This window comes from Gallinula chloropus, assembly GCF_964237585.1.
Source record: "Gallinula chloropus genome assembly, chromosome: 1".
In the NCBI taxonomy this organism is placed as follows: domain Eukaryota; kingdom Metazoa; phylum Chordata; class Aves; order Gruiformes; family Rallidae; genus Gallinula; species Gallinula chloropus.
The window spans coordinates 182,006,539-182,023,770 of NC_140085.1; the positions used below are offsets into that span (position 1 = coordinate 182,006,539).

General features: G+C 41.3%; 1 protein-coding gene across 1 annotated transcript in view; it reads left to right on the plus strand.

The window, feature by feature from the left end:
- The window catches only part of GTF2F2 (general transcription factor IIF subunit 2), a 97,372-nt gene that overhangs the window by 42,254 nt on the left and 37,886 nt on the right, over positions 1-17,232 (plus strand). Inside the window, exon 6 of the mRNA XM_084279572.1 lies at positions 4,881-4,962. Coding sequence (XP_084135698.1) covers positions 4,881-4,962 — 82 coding nt within the window. The remainder of the gene's footprint in view (positions 1-4,880; positions 4,963-17,232) is intronic.

Below are 17,232 nucleotides of genomic sequence, written 5' to 3' on the forward strand. Positions count from 1 at the left end.
AGATGATGAAAAGCAACAGCCCAGCTTCTGCCTGCTGAGAAACTGGAGGCACACGTGCCCATATCCTGTCCTTATGGTACTTTGTTTCCACCTTTTCCTGCTGCCTGACATTTGTGTGTCCGATGCCAGGTCTTCATCTCCTCCTTCTCTGGCACTGCTCATAAAGAGAAGGAGTTGGACAACTCCAGATCCTGTCCCACATGCTGTCATGTCTGGCTGTGAGAAACAGTGTCTCGGGAGAGGCATTCATGAACTGAACTTTCTTCAGCCCAATAAGAATGATTAAGTAGCTGAAAAATAGGCCTAATGGAACATTCGAGAAAACATGATTTATTTTTATTGGGCTTGATAAAGGTGGAGACTACATAAGTGCTTGGATGGGCAGAAATGTTTTCATAGCAGGCTCTCCAGCTTAGCAGTCAATGGTCTAATAAGACCAGTGGCTGGAAATTGGAGCTCGGTGCAGTCAGATGAGAAAACTAACACATTAAAATCTCCAAGGCAGTCCTTCTCCCTCACTCCAAAAAAAAAACCCTCAAACCAGCCCCTATCAGGCCATCTTCTGTGCAATTTCAGTGAATTTCCCTAGTGCCTGTTTAAAAAGATTGCCTTAAGCGTTTTAACCACGTTCAGTTCATTCGATGATTTTCAGCAGGGTTGGAAGCTGGAATCTGCATTGTCTCCCCAGTGTATCTCTGTTGTCTTTCTGAAACTTCCTTTTTGAATTGGCACGGGGACATTCAGGCAGGGAGGTCTGTGTGTGTGTGTGCATTTGGCAGCTGAAGATGAAGCTATGAGTTATGTAGACCAGTCTGTCCAGAGCTGCACTCAGCGTGTACTTGTACCTGCCACTCCACCTAAGGCACCTGAGAGTGTAAGACACTTGGGAAGATGTCTGTTTTCCTTTCTAATTACCTATTACAGAATAACAAGGTTGAAAAAGATCTTTAAGATCATCAAGTCCTACCGTTTCCGTCCTAAGCTAAACCATATCCCTAGGTACCTCATCTACCCTTTTTTTTAAACACAGCCAGGGAAGGTGACTCAATCCCCTCCCTGGGCAGCCTGTTCTAGGTCCCAGCAACTTTCAATGAAGAATTTTTTCCCAACATCTAATCTGAACCTGCCCTGGTGCAGCTTCATGCCATTTCCCCTTGTCACCTGGCTGAACAGACCATCGCCCACCTCTCTACAACCTCCTTTCAGGTAATTGTAGGCAGTGATAAGGTCTCCCCTCAGCTTCTTCTTCTCAAGGCTAAACACCCCCAGCTCCCTCAGCCGCTTCTCAGAGAGTTTGTTCTCCAGCCCCTTCACCAGCCTGGTTGCCCTTTTCTGGACTCACTTGAGGACCTCAATGTCCTTCTTATGGTGAGGAGCCCAGAACTGGACACAGTACTTGAGGTGCAGCCTCACCAATGCCAAGTACAGTACCTATTCATTTATCTTGTACTCTGGTGTATTTTGAGTGGGTATTTTTAACAGGGAATTGCCACTTCCATGTTCATCCTTTGGCTTCTAGACTAATGTGATTGTGCAAATACCAAGGCAGATGTGCAGCACTTTGAATGTCTTTTAATTGCAACTCTAGTCTTGCAATAAGTGGAGACAGACCCAAGTCTCTGAATTTGAGTTTGGTGAATGAGGGCTAATTAGGCTGCGAAGGGAGTAAAATCTGTGTTCCCCCCACTACAGCCTCTCACCTGGAGGTTTGCACACATCTTTGCAGATTTATTCTGCTAGACTCTCTGGATGTGTTAAAATGCCCAAGAGGGTTCAGGGAAAGTGGGACATAAACCTTGGCTTTTGGACAGCGGAGGAGCTTTGACAGCAGGCTCGCTTAGCTGCAAGGTGTTGTTCTTGGAGACTGCAGACAGCCTTGTACTCTGAAGTGTCTGGAACATTAAAAACTCAATCTGTATCAGCGGTAATTAAAAGAGGGTATTAGTCAAGACATCAAAGATGAGATATTGCTAAGAATAAGCAGGTTTAATTGGCAGGTTCTATTTAAGAAAAATAGTCAGTGTGAGGGAGTTGTCTGGTTCACTGAACCTTATTTGTAAAACTTAAGATTAATTTGGAAATTGTGAGTTTGACAGTGATGTGTCAGTGTTCAGACAGCTGGGCTGGATGGTTCAGATGAGTATCGGCTAGTTAGCTTTGAACCTGTACCATAGAAACTAGTGGGAAAATTGTCAGGGAGTTCAAGAGGTAGCAAAGACCAGAAATATAATGAATGCTAGCAAACATGGCTTTATGTAAAGGTTTTTCTGGTCAAAAAAACCTGAGTTTTGTTTATTTTGGAGATTGTGAGTTTAAAGGAATGGCGCGTTTGCAGCCTGCTCAGCATTTCGTATTGCGCATCATTTACAATCTTGTGAAGTTCTGATTTATGTCTAAAAAAGAAATAAATAAATAGCAAGCTCAGAATGAGATTAAAAACTGGCTTGACAGTTATCAGAAAGTAATTATCAGTAGGAAGCCGCTCGGGCTGTAGTTGGAGTGGCTTCCTCCAGGATTAGCAAGGGGGGACAGTAGTAAGTGGGAATCACTGCTTATAAAATGTATGGTGATTGACACAAATGCTCTAAGACTGAGTAACTCTTACAGGACTGTCATGGTACGGCTGGGATCACTTAATTCACAGAATCTGCTTAAAACCAATGCCATTTAACCAAGCCAAAGGCAATTATACACCTAACAGCACAGTGGTAAAATGTGAGGCTTAGAAAAGACTCAAAATAGATGTATTAGCAATATAATGGCCAGTCAGCTTAGTCAACCTCCAGGGATTGACTTTTAGAGACAAATTAACCTTAACCCAGTTTTAGCCATCTCATCATGAAGCATGGCCACAGAACAGACACACACCCCCCAAAAAAACCCCCAACAAAACCACAGAAAACCCACCATCACAGGGCAAATAATTGTCATCCTAAAAAAAGATGGGATCAATTATTTTCTGAAAGGTTCCCTTCCCTCTCTCTGCTGAATAACCTTGCGATGACTGAGAGAAATCCTAGCTCCTCTATCTCTTATTTTACAGCTGTATATGGATTTGGTAAGACCAGTACAATAGTATTACTTCTTCTTCCTGGTCTCCATATTCTGAAAACATCATTGCAAGATTGAGCAAGGTGCAGATAACAGACCCAAAACTGATTTCAATGTGGCATAAATGCCTTGCGCATGAGCTTGAATTACTTCATTTATTGAAAAGATGATTGAGAAGTGACTTGATTACAATGTGGAAGTACTTTCAAAGGGAGAAAATGCCAGGTAGTAAAAGGCTCTTCAGCATAGTATAGATAGTCATAAGAAGAATGAACTGCTAGAAGCTGAAGGCAAGTTCATGGTAGAACTTAAGCAGCAGTATGAGTACCACTTTAGCCACAAAGGAGTTATTAGGTTCTGTACAGAAGAAATAGGATAAAGTTTATCTGTCTGTGATATACAGGAGGTCAGGCAAATTTGCCAAGTTGTCTCTCCTTGCTGTGAACCTTAGCAGTCTCTGAAACTAGAAGTGTTTTAATACAAATTTTCTTTGTCAGTTCAAAACTACCTGGAAAAGTATGGTATTCTTATTTCTTTCAATGATTTAATTTAAATCAAACCGTGAAATTTGAGATTAAATCACTTTAAAATGCATGGTGTCAGAGTGATCACTCTCCACATTATTCAGGGAGAGCAGACTTAGATTTTCAGGTGTTACAGTATTTCAGTCTAAGGCAATGGAAAAATTACAGGCACCTCAGAGCTTCTTGTGTTACTTGGCATCAGTACTGGTAAGTGTTTCTGTTATCTTCTGTGACATTGCCAGCTGAAGGTGATGGTGACCATGTAGTACTCTACACCATGAGTAAGATGAGACTCTCTGTTGGAAGGACATTTTAAATAGCAAGAGCTAATCAAGCTATTAAAGCTCATCCTTTCTTCTTCGGCAGGACTGTTCCAGAGGTGTTTCTCCTATACATATTGCACTGGCTATGCCCAAAAGAGCTGGATAAATTGCCACACACACACACATGCATCCCCAGCACACACTATGCATGTAGCAAAGAAGCAGGTGTTTGCCCACCATCACTTCTCTCTTCCTTTTTCCATCAAGGTGCCTTTAATTTTTAGGCTTATCCTCCTTTACAGAGCAGACTGGTACTACTGCTGCGCTCTGTTAGTCGTCGCTGCTTTAGGCAAAGAGACATTCACGTTGGATTACAAAGTGACTGCGTTAGAGGTGGAGGTACAAAGAGCAGTATTAACTAAAAATTAGCATGTGACCTCCTAGATTACTGCCTGCAAGTTTTTATTTCTTTTCCCCAAATGTTAGTACACGTAGTGTTATAACATTATTGTGTCGTGTTCCTTTAGTGAACAATTTTTTTTAATTGTAATAAGAGGAAATTAGGTTATTCTTTTTCTGAGGGTAGAAATAAATTTAGCTCTTGTTTTAGCTTCTTCTAATTGTGGATACTTTGATGATTGGGTTATGTTAGTCAATTATTTTTTCGTGGTCACTGGCTGTATTCATTGCGCATTTCCAGAAAACATTTCCTAGATAAGCTGAGTGCAACTATCTAGAGAAAGGAGGATCACTCATCTACCATCTCTTATTTAAAATTTGGTCTTTGTGATTTATTCTCAAACATCTGATGGCAAAATAAGGAAGTTGGGGGGGATACCAGCTGCACAAGCATGTTTTTTCTGCTTATTTCTTCAATGTGTATGTAGCGGTGATATCAGAATTTAATTTGAGATCTGAGAATTTATAATTACATTACATTTTCTAAATGCTTAATTGGTGAAAAATAATTCAAATGTTGACTGTGTTGGTGGATCTTATTTTAATGTCTGGGTTTGCTTTGGTTTTTTTTTTTTCATTGTAGATAAACTTTCCTTGGAAGGAATAGTGGTGCAACGAGCTGAATGCAGACCCGCAGCCAGTGAAAATTATATGAAGCTGAAAAGGTAGGAGTGCTCTGTTACAAATGGCTACGTGATATCTGCCTTTGATGCTTTTATTATTGCTTTACTAGGGATGGATGACTGCGGTATTATCGTGGCTTTACACAGGATTTATGCGGGATTGGAACTGTTCTTGCTCTTGGGGGGGATTTGCTGTAAGGAAGGAGCGAAGGCTGGTGCGGGGCTTGTGCCTCCCTCTGGTATTTTCAGGTGGGATGATGTAGACCTCTGCGTTCCATCATCTGCAGAACTCTTGTTAGAGTACACATTGTGCTGCTTCACATCTGAATGTAAGGATGCATGGCTATATTCAAACATGCTTAAAGCTGAATTTCCCAAGGACCTCAAGGTTTACTTGGAGGTCAGGACAAGCTTTTCTTGCGTATGGGTTTCTGTGTGGATCCTCCAAATTTAATTCCACTTAATACTGTACCATGCTAGGTGAACAGCACCTCTGCCAATATACTTAAAATACCCAAAATAGGAAGGAGTTCAGGGAGAAGTTCTCTGAACTGACGTGCTTGCTGGAAAAGGTAATGGCTGAAAATGTCAGAAGTGACACGGAAACCACAAGACACAGATTTATAATAGAATCATTTAGTGACTTCTGAAAATTTAATCTGATACATCTAGAATTTACTGTGTGATTCATATATCATATGGATAACTAACTTAATGATGTTCTCCAGTAATAAATCATGTTTTTAACTGAATTGTGCATTATATGAAATTTGTACTTATGTATTTTAAGCATGTGGATTTTAATTACATCACCCTTTTGTATTGTGAGTTTGTTGTAGAGAAATGCAAAGTGGGAAATTTCACGAAGAAAATCATCTATGACTAGTTTTAGAATTGTCCAAAGAAATGCAGAAAAGACAAAGTGATGTTTTTCCCCAATTCATGATCTGTTTTCTGCATATCATATACTACATTTACAGTATCTTATGCTTTATTAACCTCTTCTGCCATCTAAACTGCTCCAGTATTTCCTTATTTTCGTCGTTCAATTCTGAGACACTGTGTTCTAGCTGTTGGCAAATCACTACCGTAAGTTTGCTCCTGTACAGTGAGCTACTTAATTTCAGACTGTGCTTTGTGATTGCTATCATGATTTTTGTCATCAGTGTGAAATGGAGTATGAAGCAAATGTGATGTTACTAGAAAAGGACTCATTTCAATCTGGCAATTTTAAATATATACAAATACCGTCTGTGGGGATGGATATGCTTCATAATTGTTTTAATCACAGGTTGCCTGATTTAAGTGCTTTTTTGCATTCTGTACAGTCTTCTATTAGATGATCAAATAAGCTGCTTCTGGTAAGGCCACAGCAGGAGACCAAACTAAAACTGATAGCTTTAACGACATCCTACCCAAAGTTTGAGTCTTTCAGCCTTCTGCTTTGTGTCAGGCATGTGTGCATGGTTTTGTTATGTTCAACTGCTATAGGAGCTCCAAAATTCCAAACACGAAGGCAGGGTCTGTGTTTGGAAGCACTGGCAGCTGAAAACTGAAAGTACCTTGGTTTTTCTTCCCTATAGAAAAATTATCAGGCTGTGCATGCCCAGTTTCTAACTTTGGTGTTGTTAAAGTTGGGGGTTTTTTGCCTTTTACCAAAAGTTTTAAAAAATATAAATTTTATCTTGTGGGAGTCGGCATGAGATTTAGCAGATCTAGCAGTGAGAAGAAATTGGTTTATGTCCAAATACCATCCCTGGTATTTGAGTAGTAGGATCTAACTTTTCTCTTCGCTGCCTTTACTCTCTCCCACCCTCAACATGCTGCAGTCTGTGTTTGTGCTTTTAAAAAGTGATAACATTGCAGATAAACCACATAAGTTATATAGAACTGTGTTATATTAAACCATTTTTTATTCACTTTTCTATTTACTATTGTGCTTTACATGAGAGACACTCTCCAAAGGTGGAATTGATAATATTGATAAAACAGCAAGTCTGTTGTGTAGGCTTAAAGTGCTACAATAGTAAATTGAGTCGGGAAGGAAATAAAATTAAAAGATAAATGCAGTTGGTTCAAACTTTGAAGATCTAGAAAATGAAGTTAAGCTGCACACTCCAATAGCTGTAATGATTTGTTTCCTGAGAGCTGGTGGTGACCAAAGGAGGTTATCTGCCTTGCTGGCACTAAATGCATGTGTGGATCCCCTCTGTTTTACTCTCTGCATCGGGCTGTGGGTTGCATGGCATGGCACTTGGTTTCCATGCTCCTCCCTAGAGTTTCAGTGAGAGGACAGTGAGGGTCCTGTGATGGGGCTGCCAGCAGTTAGGCGGGTGATATGTGTGACGTGCGGCTTTAAGGACGGGTGAGGAAAGCACAGAGTTTGGTGACACGTATGGGTGAAAGCGTTGGCAAGTGTAGCAGATGGGAGGAAGGCTTTTTTTTCCCAAGGAGAAGCCTTTGATTTGATTACAGGAAGCATGTACGTGGCTGATGATCAGAACACTTTGAATAGAAGGTACAAATACGTGTCTAGGGATGACTATTCAGAAAGGTAAAACAAAGGCGTGCGACCTTCACTCGGTATTTTCCAGTTTGGAAGTTCTGTTGTTGGCAGTTTATTATTTTTTTCTTTTCTATTTTCCTGAACTTCAAGTTCTAGAAGGGGAAGAAATGTCATGAAACACCTTCTATCCTGCACTGCTAAAGCTTCATGCTATTGGATTTCCTAGGGATTTTTTATTAACCGCGTATTTCTTCTTTGTAATGCCTTAATGATTAGTTATACATCTGCAGTGACTGCTGGTGAGGTTCTTGTGGCTAGCTGGAAAGTAATATGTTGTTTCCAGCACCCAGCCTAATTTCTCTCTTGTGGGTGTGGATCTCATGGTCTCAGTTAAAAATGTTTGAACTGTGTGGTGAAAAAAAAAATGGGGGTGGGGGGTGGGGCTGACTCTTCCAGTGTGGTAATCACAGAAGATACTGTCCCAACACTACTCTTTACTCTTTGTGGTTGATACTTACCTTCTTGCCCCCATCAAGGCTGTAGGACATGGGAAGACGATGGCAGGTGAGGTGTTGTAGTAAATGCTGAGTATCATAAGGTGCATTGTATGGCACACGTGGTATAATTGCATTGGTCTTATGCCACTCCCATGCCTGTCACATTAGGTAGGCAGCCTTTTCTTTCTGCCAGGCTGCCCGGCAGGCCCGCATGAACTAGATTATTTATCTTGCTGTAGTCAGCTTTCCATCATAAGATGGCGTTATCTGACCCTTACTTTTGTTTTTCTTAAGGCTTTAAGTGTTTTTGATTTCCATTGCCTTCATTGCATAGTCTCAGTGCTTAATTACCTTGGGGTTACTGACCCACCAAAGAGAGAGGTCCTCAAAGAGTCTAGTCTGCACTGGGAAGAGCAGGACTCAGAGGGAATGCCCCAAACATTAGAATGCCCTCAGGCTCCAGGTGACTCAAAAGCAGGTGAGAATCAAATTCTGATATTCCTATGTTTTTTTTCCTGTGCACAAAAGACCGAAAATGAGGGAGTGGCATGCACCCCTCTTCATATTCTCTCCGCTGAATTGCTTGTATGTATCCTTGCACTGGTCATATCTCTTCTGTTCTTGCTTCTGACCACAGCGAACCTTCTTCCTCAAGTCTTTCTCAAGCCTTCCTTTCCCATTTATTTTTACTTCTCTTTCTCCATTTCCTCACAAAACCCACTTTTATTAGGATGTGTTTTTCCCCAAATAATTTGAACACATCTCAAACTACATATCTTTTTGTGGGAAGCCTAAGAAGAAAAACCATAATCTCTGGGACGTTCATCTCTGTTCTGCAAAGCTCCAATTCAAACTAACATTGTCAAGCTGAGTAGCTACGACAAGCTGTCCAGGACTGCTCAGGCTTTTTGCAACAGGGTGGCTGGGCAGCAGGCGCACAGCTCTCAGGGGAGGTTTTGGAGGCACATGCAGAGTGCATTTCAAGTGGTTGTTGAATGCATGTTGAATGGCAGTGCTTCTCTAGCAGTAGTGGATGGCAGGCAAAGGCTGGGATAAAATCAGAGCCCTTGTTTGATTCTCAGGTGTGCTGGTGAAACACCAGTCGCCTGGCAAAGTGGATTTTGGGAGATACTGATTCAACTGTGCATAATCTGAATTACTGAACATTCCCAAACTGTACACAAAATAAAGAAAGAAAGGAGTCCTAGGATTACAGAGAGCCTAGAAGAGCTGACATAATACTGCAGTGAGGCACGTAATCACTATAATTCCCTTAAATAACTTAAAAATATATCTTGAGGTGTGGTTGGCGCAAATGGTAGTTGCCAACATGGCAGCTTGTAAAAAGGCTGCAAGGATGTTGTGTATCTTCTTGCTTTTTCTTTTAAGGACTTTCATCACACTCTCTGTAGAAAGCTCTTAGGAAAAGCTACTGTAAGGAAGAAATATGCATGATAGGCTTTTAGGAGAAATTGGTTGCAAAACGTTCTAGAATAATTAATGAATTTCCACATTTGAAAAGTCACATTTCTTTTACAGCTGTATGATGGAGGCCACAAGAAGTCCTGACACTTGGTCTAGGCCAAGCAAGTGAAATTTAGTTAGTGCAGACGAGTTGCTCATCTTCTCTAAAATACTGTGAGAGTATTGACTGATTGACAGTTCAGTTTATTGCTGAAAATGAGCATTATACCATTTTTCCCCCCCAAATACCCCCTACTAGCAAGAGAAAATGAATAATTTGACCAGCATGCCACTTCATATATATTCTTGTAGATATGCTTAGTTGGCTATGAATTCCCTTTCAAAATAAATATGTATGAATACATTTGTGCATTCTCCACAAAAGCTGACACGCTGCACAAATGCTGTTCAGTTTGTTTGAAGTGGGAGGCCTTTTCTACACAAAGCTGAGATTGCATCTGCCTGTCAGTCAACACAACCTTGATTTTTTTTTTCAAGTACCAAAGATCAATTTCTTTGTCTTGAGGTAAAATTCAACATCATACAAAAAGACCTTCCCTAAGATGTTTTGAGTAACTCATCATTAAGCACAAAAATTAAATTTTTATTCATGTACTGATTTTGTTTTTCCTGGAGAATAATGTGTAATTTGTAGAAAATTATCTAATAATCATGTTCATAAGGGTTAAGCTGTACTGCTGAGAGATGTATTTTATATTTCCCTTATGTTCCTGGACACCCACCAGTTTTCACATATCACGTAAATACCATCCTGCTTGTGAACAATTGGACTGCAAAGCAGCAAGCACACTAGTACTTAAGTTCCTGTGTCCGTTTTTGGGCCATTTTCCACATTATTTTTTGAATAGAGTAATGGGGAGAAGCAAGGAAGAAAAATAAGGTGAAAGTTAGATGAGTTCAGCAGCACGGAAGAGTGTTTATTCCCCATTTCAGAGGTTGGGATGGTTGCTTTTGTTCGTTTTGCTACTTATTTCTTTGTGATCTTAGGCTCTTTTCTCTGTCTCTTGTCCTTTCCATTTTCTCTGTCATCTTTTACTGTTCTTACAAGTGCTGTTCTGTGATTGGGTTTTAATAGGTCTTTTTATATTGCTGTGCTTTTTTGTTCAGTGATGTGAAAAGGACCTAATTTCGGTCACTGCTTCCAGCCATTATAATAACACTAGTAAATAAGGAAGAACCTACTGTTTGTAATGCAGCATTTTATCATGTTTCTCTTAAACCTGCAGTTGGATGCAGGTTACCTTGTCCTTTTTGCCCCATTGTTATCTTCAGCTTCTAGTAGCTAGGTGTGTTGAGCTAATTTGGGGGGGGGGGGGGGGGGGGGGGGGGAGGGGGGTGGAGAGAAGAAAAAAAGAGGCATGAAACATTCTTTTTCCTTTTTTTTTCTCAATATCCTTTGTAGTATATGAATCGCCCTAGTCATGGAAAACTGGTATTTAAGTTTTGGGAGAGGCTGGTGATCTGTCTGTTGGATATCACTGTCCTTCCTTTAGTAAACACCTGGAGACAGAAAATGAAAAAGTAGGATTCCCTGCTGTCTGACTTACCTTCTCTTTCTGTTTTGTTACAGCATGGCATGAAATTTGCCTTCTTCCTGTCTTTTAAATATCAGTTCCAGGTGACAGGCACAGAATCATGGAGTGGTTGAGGTGGGAAAAGGACCTCTGGAGGTCATCTGGTCCATCCACACTGCTTGAGCAGGGCCACATACAGCTGGTTGCCCAAGGCAGAGTCCAAACACTCCTGCATTTATCTGGAAATTTATCTGGTTTAATTGTATGCTAAGATACTGCTGAGATGCTCTCATGCTTCTTAATCATGGCATACTGAATGTGCTCTATGCCTTTTGGAAAGGCATATTGTTGAGAGGAAGCTAGCATGAAGGTCATTTTCAGAAAGGAAGGAGATGCTTAGGGATGCATATTGAAGAAGAGTTTATGGCAAATATTGCATGGATTTTTCCTTATGCCCTGGGTGGGAAATCGATAGTTGTAATTGGAGAGTTCTCATTGTCTTGTTTCTTCAACATGGAGTTCATGGAACAATATTCCTTTCCTGCTGGTTACACTGCTCCCTTTCCTCTGCTATCAGAGGCATTGCATTGAAGAACATATCTAGTTTGCCTTTGTGGTAATTAGCCAAAAAGCATCCATTTCCTTTTTATCTGCTGAAAGGGGCGAGGCTAAAAATAGTCACCCTGGAATATGTTCAGGCTTTAGTTGTAGCCAGCTTCTTCAGGCTGAAAAACGCCTTATTGAGTACCAGTGCTCAGCACCAGAAGTTCTGGTTACTTGTGTTTCTAGTAAATGTAAATGTCAGTGGCACAGATTCCTTCTCTTGAAACGTCTTTGGTGTTGTAAAGTGCTGGAGGTCTTTTTACTTGCCATCGGGGCTATGGTAATTATACAGACATCTCTTCTGCTGAGCTGCTTTCCAGATTTCAGTGAGGGATTTTAGTACTGGTTGTGGTTACCAGTCAGGGACATCCTTTCCGTTCCCAGGGCAGCGCCAATTCCTTCTTTTCATCTTCTTTTCCATCTGTAGTATGGAAGTCACACTCTAATGGGTGAAAATCTCTGAAAGAGAGTGCAGTGACTTACCTATCCTGCATTGCTGGACATACTAACCTGCTTCTTTCATTTACCATCATACTTGACCCTGTCAGGCAGGGTGGGATAGCTACCTGGTATAAAAAAGGCCATTTCTACATCAGTGTCAGACTTTGGATATAAACCTTTGTCCCCTCTATTGCAGAGCAGAGCTCACTGAAGCTCATAGATCTCTTCCTATCCACCACCATGCCAGATGCTGTAGTCATGCTGAGTACTGCTGGTGTTCTGGGTTCTGCAAAACTGCTTTGGCAACTACCAGGCGACAAGCTCAGATTTACACAATATGTAGAATGTCAGCACCACAGCACATCTATTTTTAAGCAACTTTGTTCACATACTACTGATGATATTTGCAGTTTGTGAGAGATCAGTAGACTAGTATCATCCAACAGCTACCCTGCTGCCAAGGAGCTCCAAAAATCCTATGATATCACTGAGTACTAAAAGTTATTCTTGTGCAAAACCAAAGATTAGGATCACCAGGTGGCAGGCTCTCTTAGTGATGTATCAATTTCCTGGCTTATTAAAAAAATTCTGAGATTCTTGACACTGCAGCAAGGCACTAAAACAGTGGCCTGAGGGGTGACAGGGTACATGTGTGTCCTTCCAAATAGTACTTGTTACTTGGGATGTCGCCAAATTCCAACAAATTGATGAACCATCCGTCCTCTATTTCTGCTGCTTTTTTTTTTTTTTTAAGGAGCATCTGTCTGTAGGGTTCCAGTGCCTCTCAAACTGGGTTCCCAGTGATAAGTTTGTGATTTAATTCCTCAAGACATGGCAAAATTCCAGTGGGAACTTAACTCCTAGAGTGCCAGAGAGTCAAGTACACCATGGGGCAAGCAAACAGAACTATCCCCTGTGTTCCTCAGAAGCTCTGTGGATGAAAAAGATCCCAGCTTTACAAATTTATCAAAGCATTACATGCTATGGGAGGACCTTTCATTCTCTAAACACCTCTGATATTCATACAAGATACCAAGGCACTGCTACCATCGTTGGTACTCGGACACACTCCTGAAATGTTTTCCGAAAGAGAGGATAATGTGCAGCCATCCACTAGTACTTGAGTCTGGGATGTTTTTAAAACAGCTTGAGAGTTGAATTCAAAAGAACACCATAAAATGAAAAACTGTAGCAGGTTACTTTTTTTTTTGAGAGAGAGAGAGAAAGATCTTGTAAAATCTTTTGAACTTCAGTCATCTAGAATACTTAAATTCGCTTTTTTCCCCTTGAATTATCTGGATAGAGAAAATGAGACTGCCAGTATCAGAGGCCACCAATTTATACTTCTTGCAAATACAGTGAAGGAACTTTAAAATCCTAGGGGTTTTGTTTACATTTCAGATCAAGTGCAAGTCATTTTCAATGCTGTTTTTCACAAAAGTTCTTCCACAGAATGTTGCTTTCCACAGCTTGAAAGTGGCAGAAATGAATACGAAGGACCACTGCTGAAAATATTTCTTAGGTACATTCATGTGCATGTACAAGTTTACAGTGCTATGAAAACAATTGTTTTCAAATTCTTTGCATTTTCCATGCCTGAATTTAAATGCAGACACGTCTGCTTATGGCATTAAATAAGAACTGGTGTGGCCAGCAGGACTGGAAAGGGATCATCCCCCTGTACTCTGCTCTGGTGAAGCTGCACCTTGAGATCTGAGTTCAGTTTGGGGCCCCTCACTACAAGGATGTTGAGGTGCTGGAGCATGTGCAGAGAAGGGCAACAAAGGTGGTCAAGGGTCTGAAGTGCAAGTCATATGAGGAGCGGCTGAGGGAGCTGGGGTTGTTTAGCCTGGAGAAAAGGAAGCTGAGTGGAGACCTTATCACTCTACAACTCCCTGAAAGGAGGTTGTAGCCAAGTGGGGGTTGGTCTCTTCTCCCAAGTAACAAGTAATAAAATGACAGGAAATGGCCTCAAGCTATGCCAGGAGAGGTTTAGATTGTGTTTTAGGAAACAAACCTTTTAGTTTCTTCATCAAAAGGGTTGTCAAGGACTGGAAAGGAAGTGTTTGAGTCACCATCCCTGGAGGTATCTAAAAGGTGTGTAGATGTGGTGCTTAGGGACATGGTTTAGTGGTGGACTTGGCAATGCTAGGTTAACTGTTGAACTCAATGATCATAAAGGTCTTTTCCAGACGAAGCAATTCTGTGATTTTATGAAATACAGGCTGCTATTTTAATTCTTCTACCATTGCAAGGCTGACACTGCTGTGAGAGAACGAGATGGTTTCTTTTTGAAATGGTATTTTATCAACAGAATGTGACTTAAATGTCAGTGCTAGTGATGTGCAAATCATGAAAGTAGTCCTTTCTTTTGAGTCTACTTTGAGTTTGAAATGTGCTAGTTGCTTTGTGCTTTTTAATAAGATACATTTCTTAAGTGAAACTCATGCTACAATTCCTGGGGTTTCTGGCTAGGATCTATTGTAATGTTCCTGCTAAGTTGTTACCTCCTTTGTTTGCAGTTAGTGGTTTTGTATGGGTTTTAATCATGGTCATCTTAGTATCTGCAATGCTGTGCTGTAAGATTTGCACTATACACTAAGCCAGTAACATCAGCAGGACCCAACACACGTATCTGCACTGACTCAAGGAGTATTGCAAATCTGGCTGTAAGTATGTTTGTTGAATACAGCAGGCTCCATGTGAAAATGTCGTAGGGTGGTACAGGAGGTGTAGAGGAGTATCTCCTCTCTGGAGATATTCAAGACCCGTCTGGATGTCTCCCTGTGCGACCTGTCCTAGGGAACCTGCTTTGGCAGGGGGGTTAGACCCGAAGATCTCTGGAGGTCCCTTCCAACCACTATGTGATTCTGTGGTATGCTTTATCCATCCTGAGGCCAGAATGAGGGGTTTTATCTGAGCTACCCTTGGTACCCTCAGTGCTGTGATGTATGGTGGCAGAGTGTGGATACTCACCAGTGCTCAGTTCCTTCCTCAGCTGGAACTGGGCACTTTTCTGACAGTTACCTGGAATCATTAAGATTTAGATCAGTCTTAATTCATATAACTATTTTTTTTCTTGTGTTGTATGGTTGTATTCTGTAGCACTTGTGTATATAATAACCTGCAAAATCCTGTACCGGGGTCAGGGGAGTCCCCAGTGTCAGTATGGACTGGGTGATGAATGGATGAGAGCAGCCCTGCAGAGAAGGACTCGGGGATATTATTAGATGAAAAATTGGATGTGAGCTTGCAACATGTATTCACAGCCCAGAAAGGCAACTGTATCCTGGGCTGCCTAAAAAGAAGCATGGTCAGCAGGTTGGGAGAGGTGATTCTGCCCCTCTGCTCCGTGTTGGTAAGACTGTCCAGCTCTTGTCTCCCCAAGACAAGAAGGACATGGAACTCTTGGAGCAAGTCCAGAGGAAGGCCACAAAGATGATGAGAATGCTGGAGCACCTGTCCTGTGAAGACATGTTGAGAGAGTTGTGGTTGTTCAGTCTGAAGAAAAGGCTCAGGGGAGGCCTCATGATGGCCTTTCAAAATATTGCCAGGCTTATAAGTAAGATGGAAAGATACTTATTCCAAGGAGCTGTAGTATCAGGCCAAGGCATAACAGTTTTATTGGACATAAGGAAGAAACTTTTTATGATGATGACGGCGAGGCCCTGGCACAGGCTGCCCAGAGAAGCTGTGGCTGCCCCCTCCCTGGCAGTGTTCAAGGTCAAGTTGGATGGGGCTTTGAGCAACCTGGTCTAGTGGAGGGTGTCCCTGCCCATGGCAGAGGCTTGGAACTAGATGATCTTTGAGGTCCCTTCCAACCCAAACCAGGCTGTGATTCTATTAAAATAATACATAGATACAAGAGTGGACTTCACGCCTAAGATAAGGAATGTGGACTCCTGCCTGTGCTGTGTTGCACAGGAGTTGTGACAATTTGTTTTGCCTTGGAGGTGACTATTCCTGATGACTATTCTTTGCTTTCCCAGTGCCTCACTAGATACCAGAAGAGTCCAAATATAAAGTTAGAATGGAAAGTTGTCAGTTTCTTGTTTCAGGTGCTTGCAAGCCATGAGTTTGGAAGCAACAAACAGTATAAAGAGAAACAGAGATATTATATAGTGGTATTTGAAATTAAAGTTTGCAATGGAGTGTAGTTAATACAGCAAAGCCACCAAATGGAGATAATTTTAAAAAGCGTTCCCATTTTCACTAAGGTTTCTGACATGCAGATAGTGTTCTGCAGTAAAAGTGATTCTGTACAGCTGAATGAATATCCTATTGATATCTATGTATATTGTATCAGTATATAATGATACACCTGCTCTATCAAAACTCTTTCATTTTGTTCTCTTTGGGATCCAGTGTCTTTACTAAGGTTCTGTAGCATAGCAATCTGAAGCCGTTTCTAGTTGAGCCATCTCAACAAGTGAGAAACCACTGTGTGCACAAACCAGAACTTAGAGGGTGGTGAAGGGCAGTTGTGAAAACCACAGCAGGAGACTGACTGAAGTTGGGATGTCTTAGAGGACCGACTGACTTTTGCCCCTTGCTCACTCTCTGTCTCTCTTCCATCCCCCACTTCTTTCCTTCTCCCAACCACCGCATTTACTTCTCTCAAACTTTGGCTGTGCAGGATTGTTGCCAGGAGGTGTTGAAGATTTCTGATAGGAGTTTAGGGTGGCCCTTTCTGACTCAGATGAAATTGCAAGGGTGTTTATCCAAGGGTCATCTTCATCAGTTTTAAAATAGAGAGCGATTTAATTCTGTGCTCAACTCCTAGACTATAGTCTATGGACAGTGTACCTTTGATTTTACAGATCACTAATGCCAGAGATAGCAAACTTCCAGCTATCTCACAAGTCCTGATGCACACTGAAAACAGTGACTGAGAGAAGTGTTAACAGGCTGGGTGCTCACCAAACTTAATGCCAATGAAGTATCTCCATTAGGTCTTTGAATACTTCAGTATTTTTACAGGAATATCTGGCTAACCCCTTTTTTAATGATAGTGGCAGAATCAGGAGGAACTGTACCCTGCGACTTGTAATACAAATTTGAATTACTGTCCTGCTGTTCCCTCAGATTGTGTGTATGCACTTGAGTGCTGACTGAGACCTTGCCAAGGAGGAAGATAAAGAAGAAATAGTAATGAATTAGAAAAAGAAACAGCTCACCAAAGAGCTTTCCTCTGCTCCTTCTGCTCTTGGACTGTATTCAATTCTGAAGCTTCGCGCAGCGCTCCCATTAACAGGCATAGGGAAGT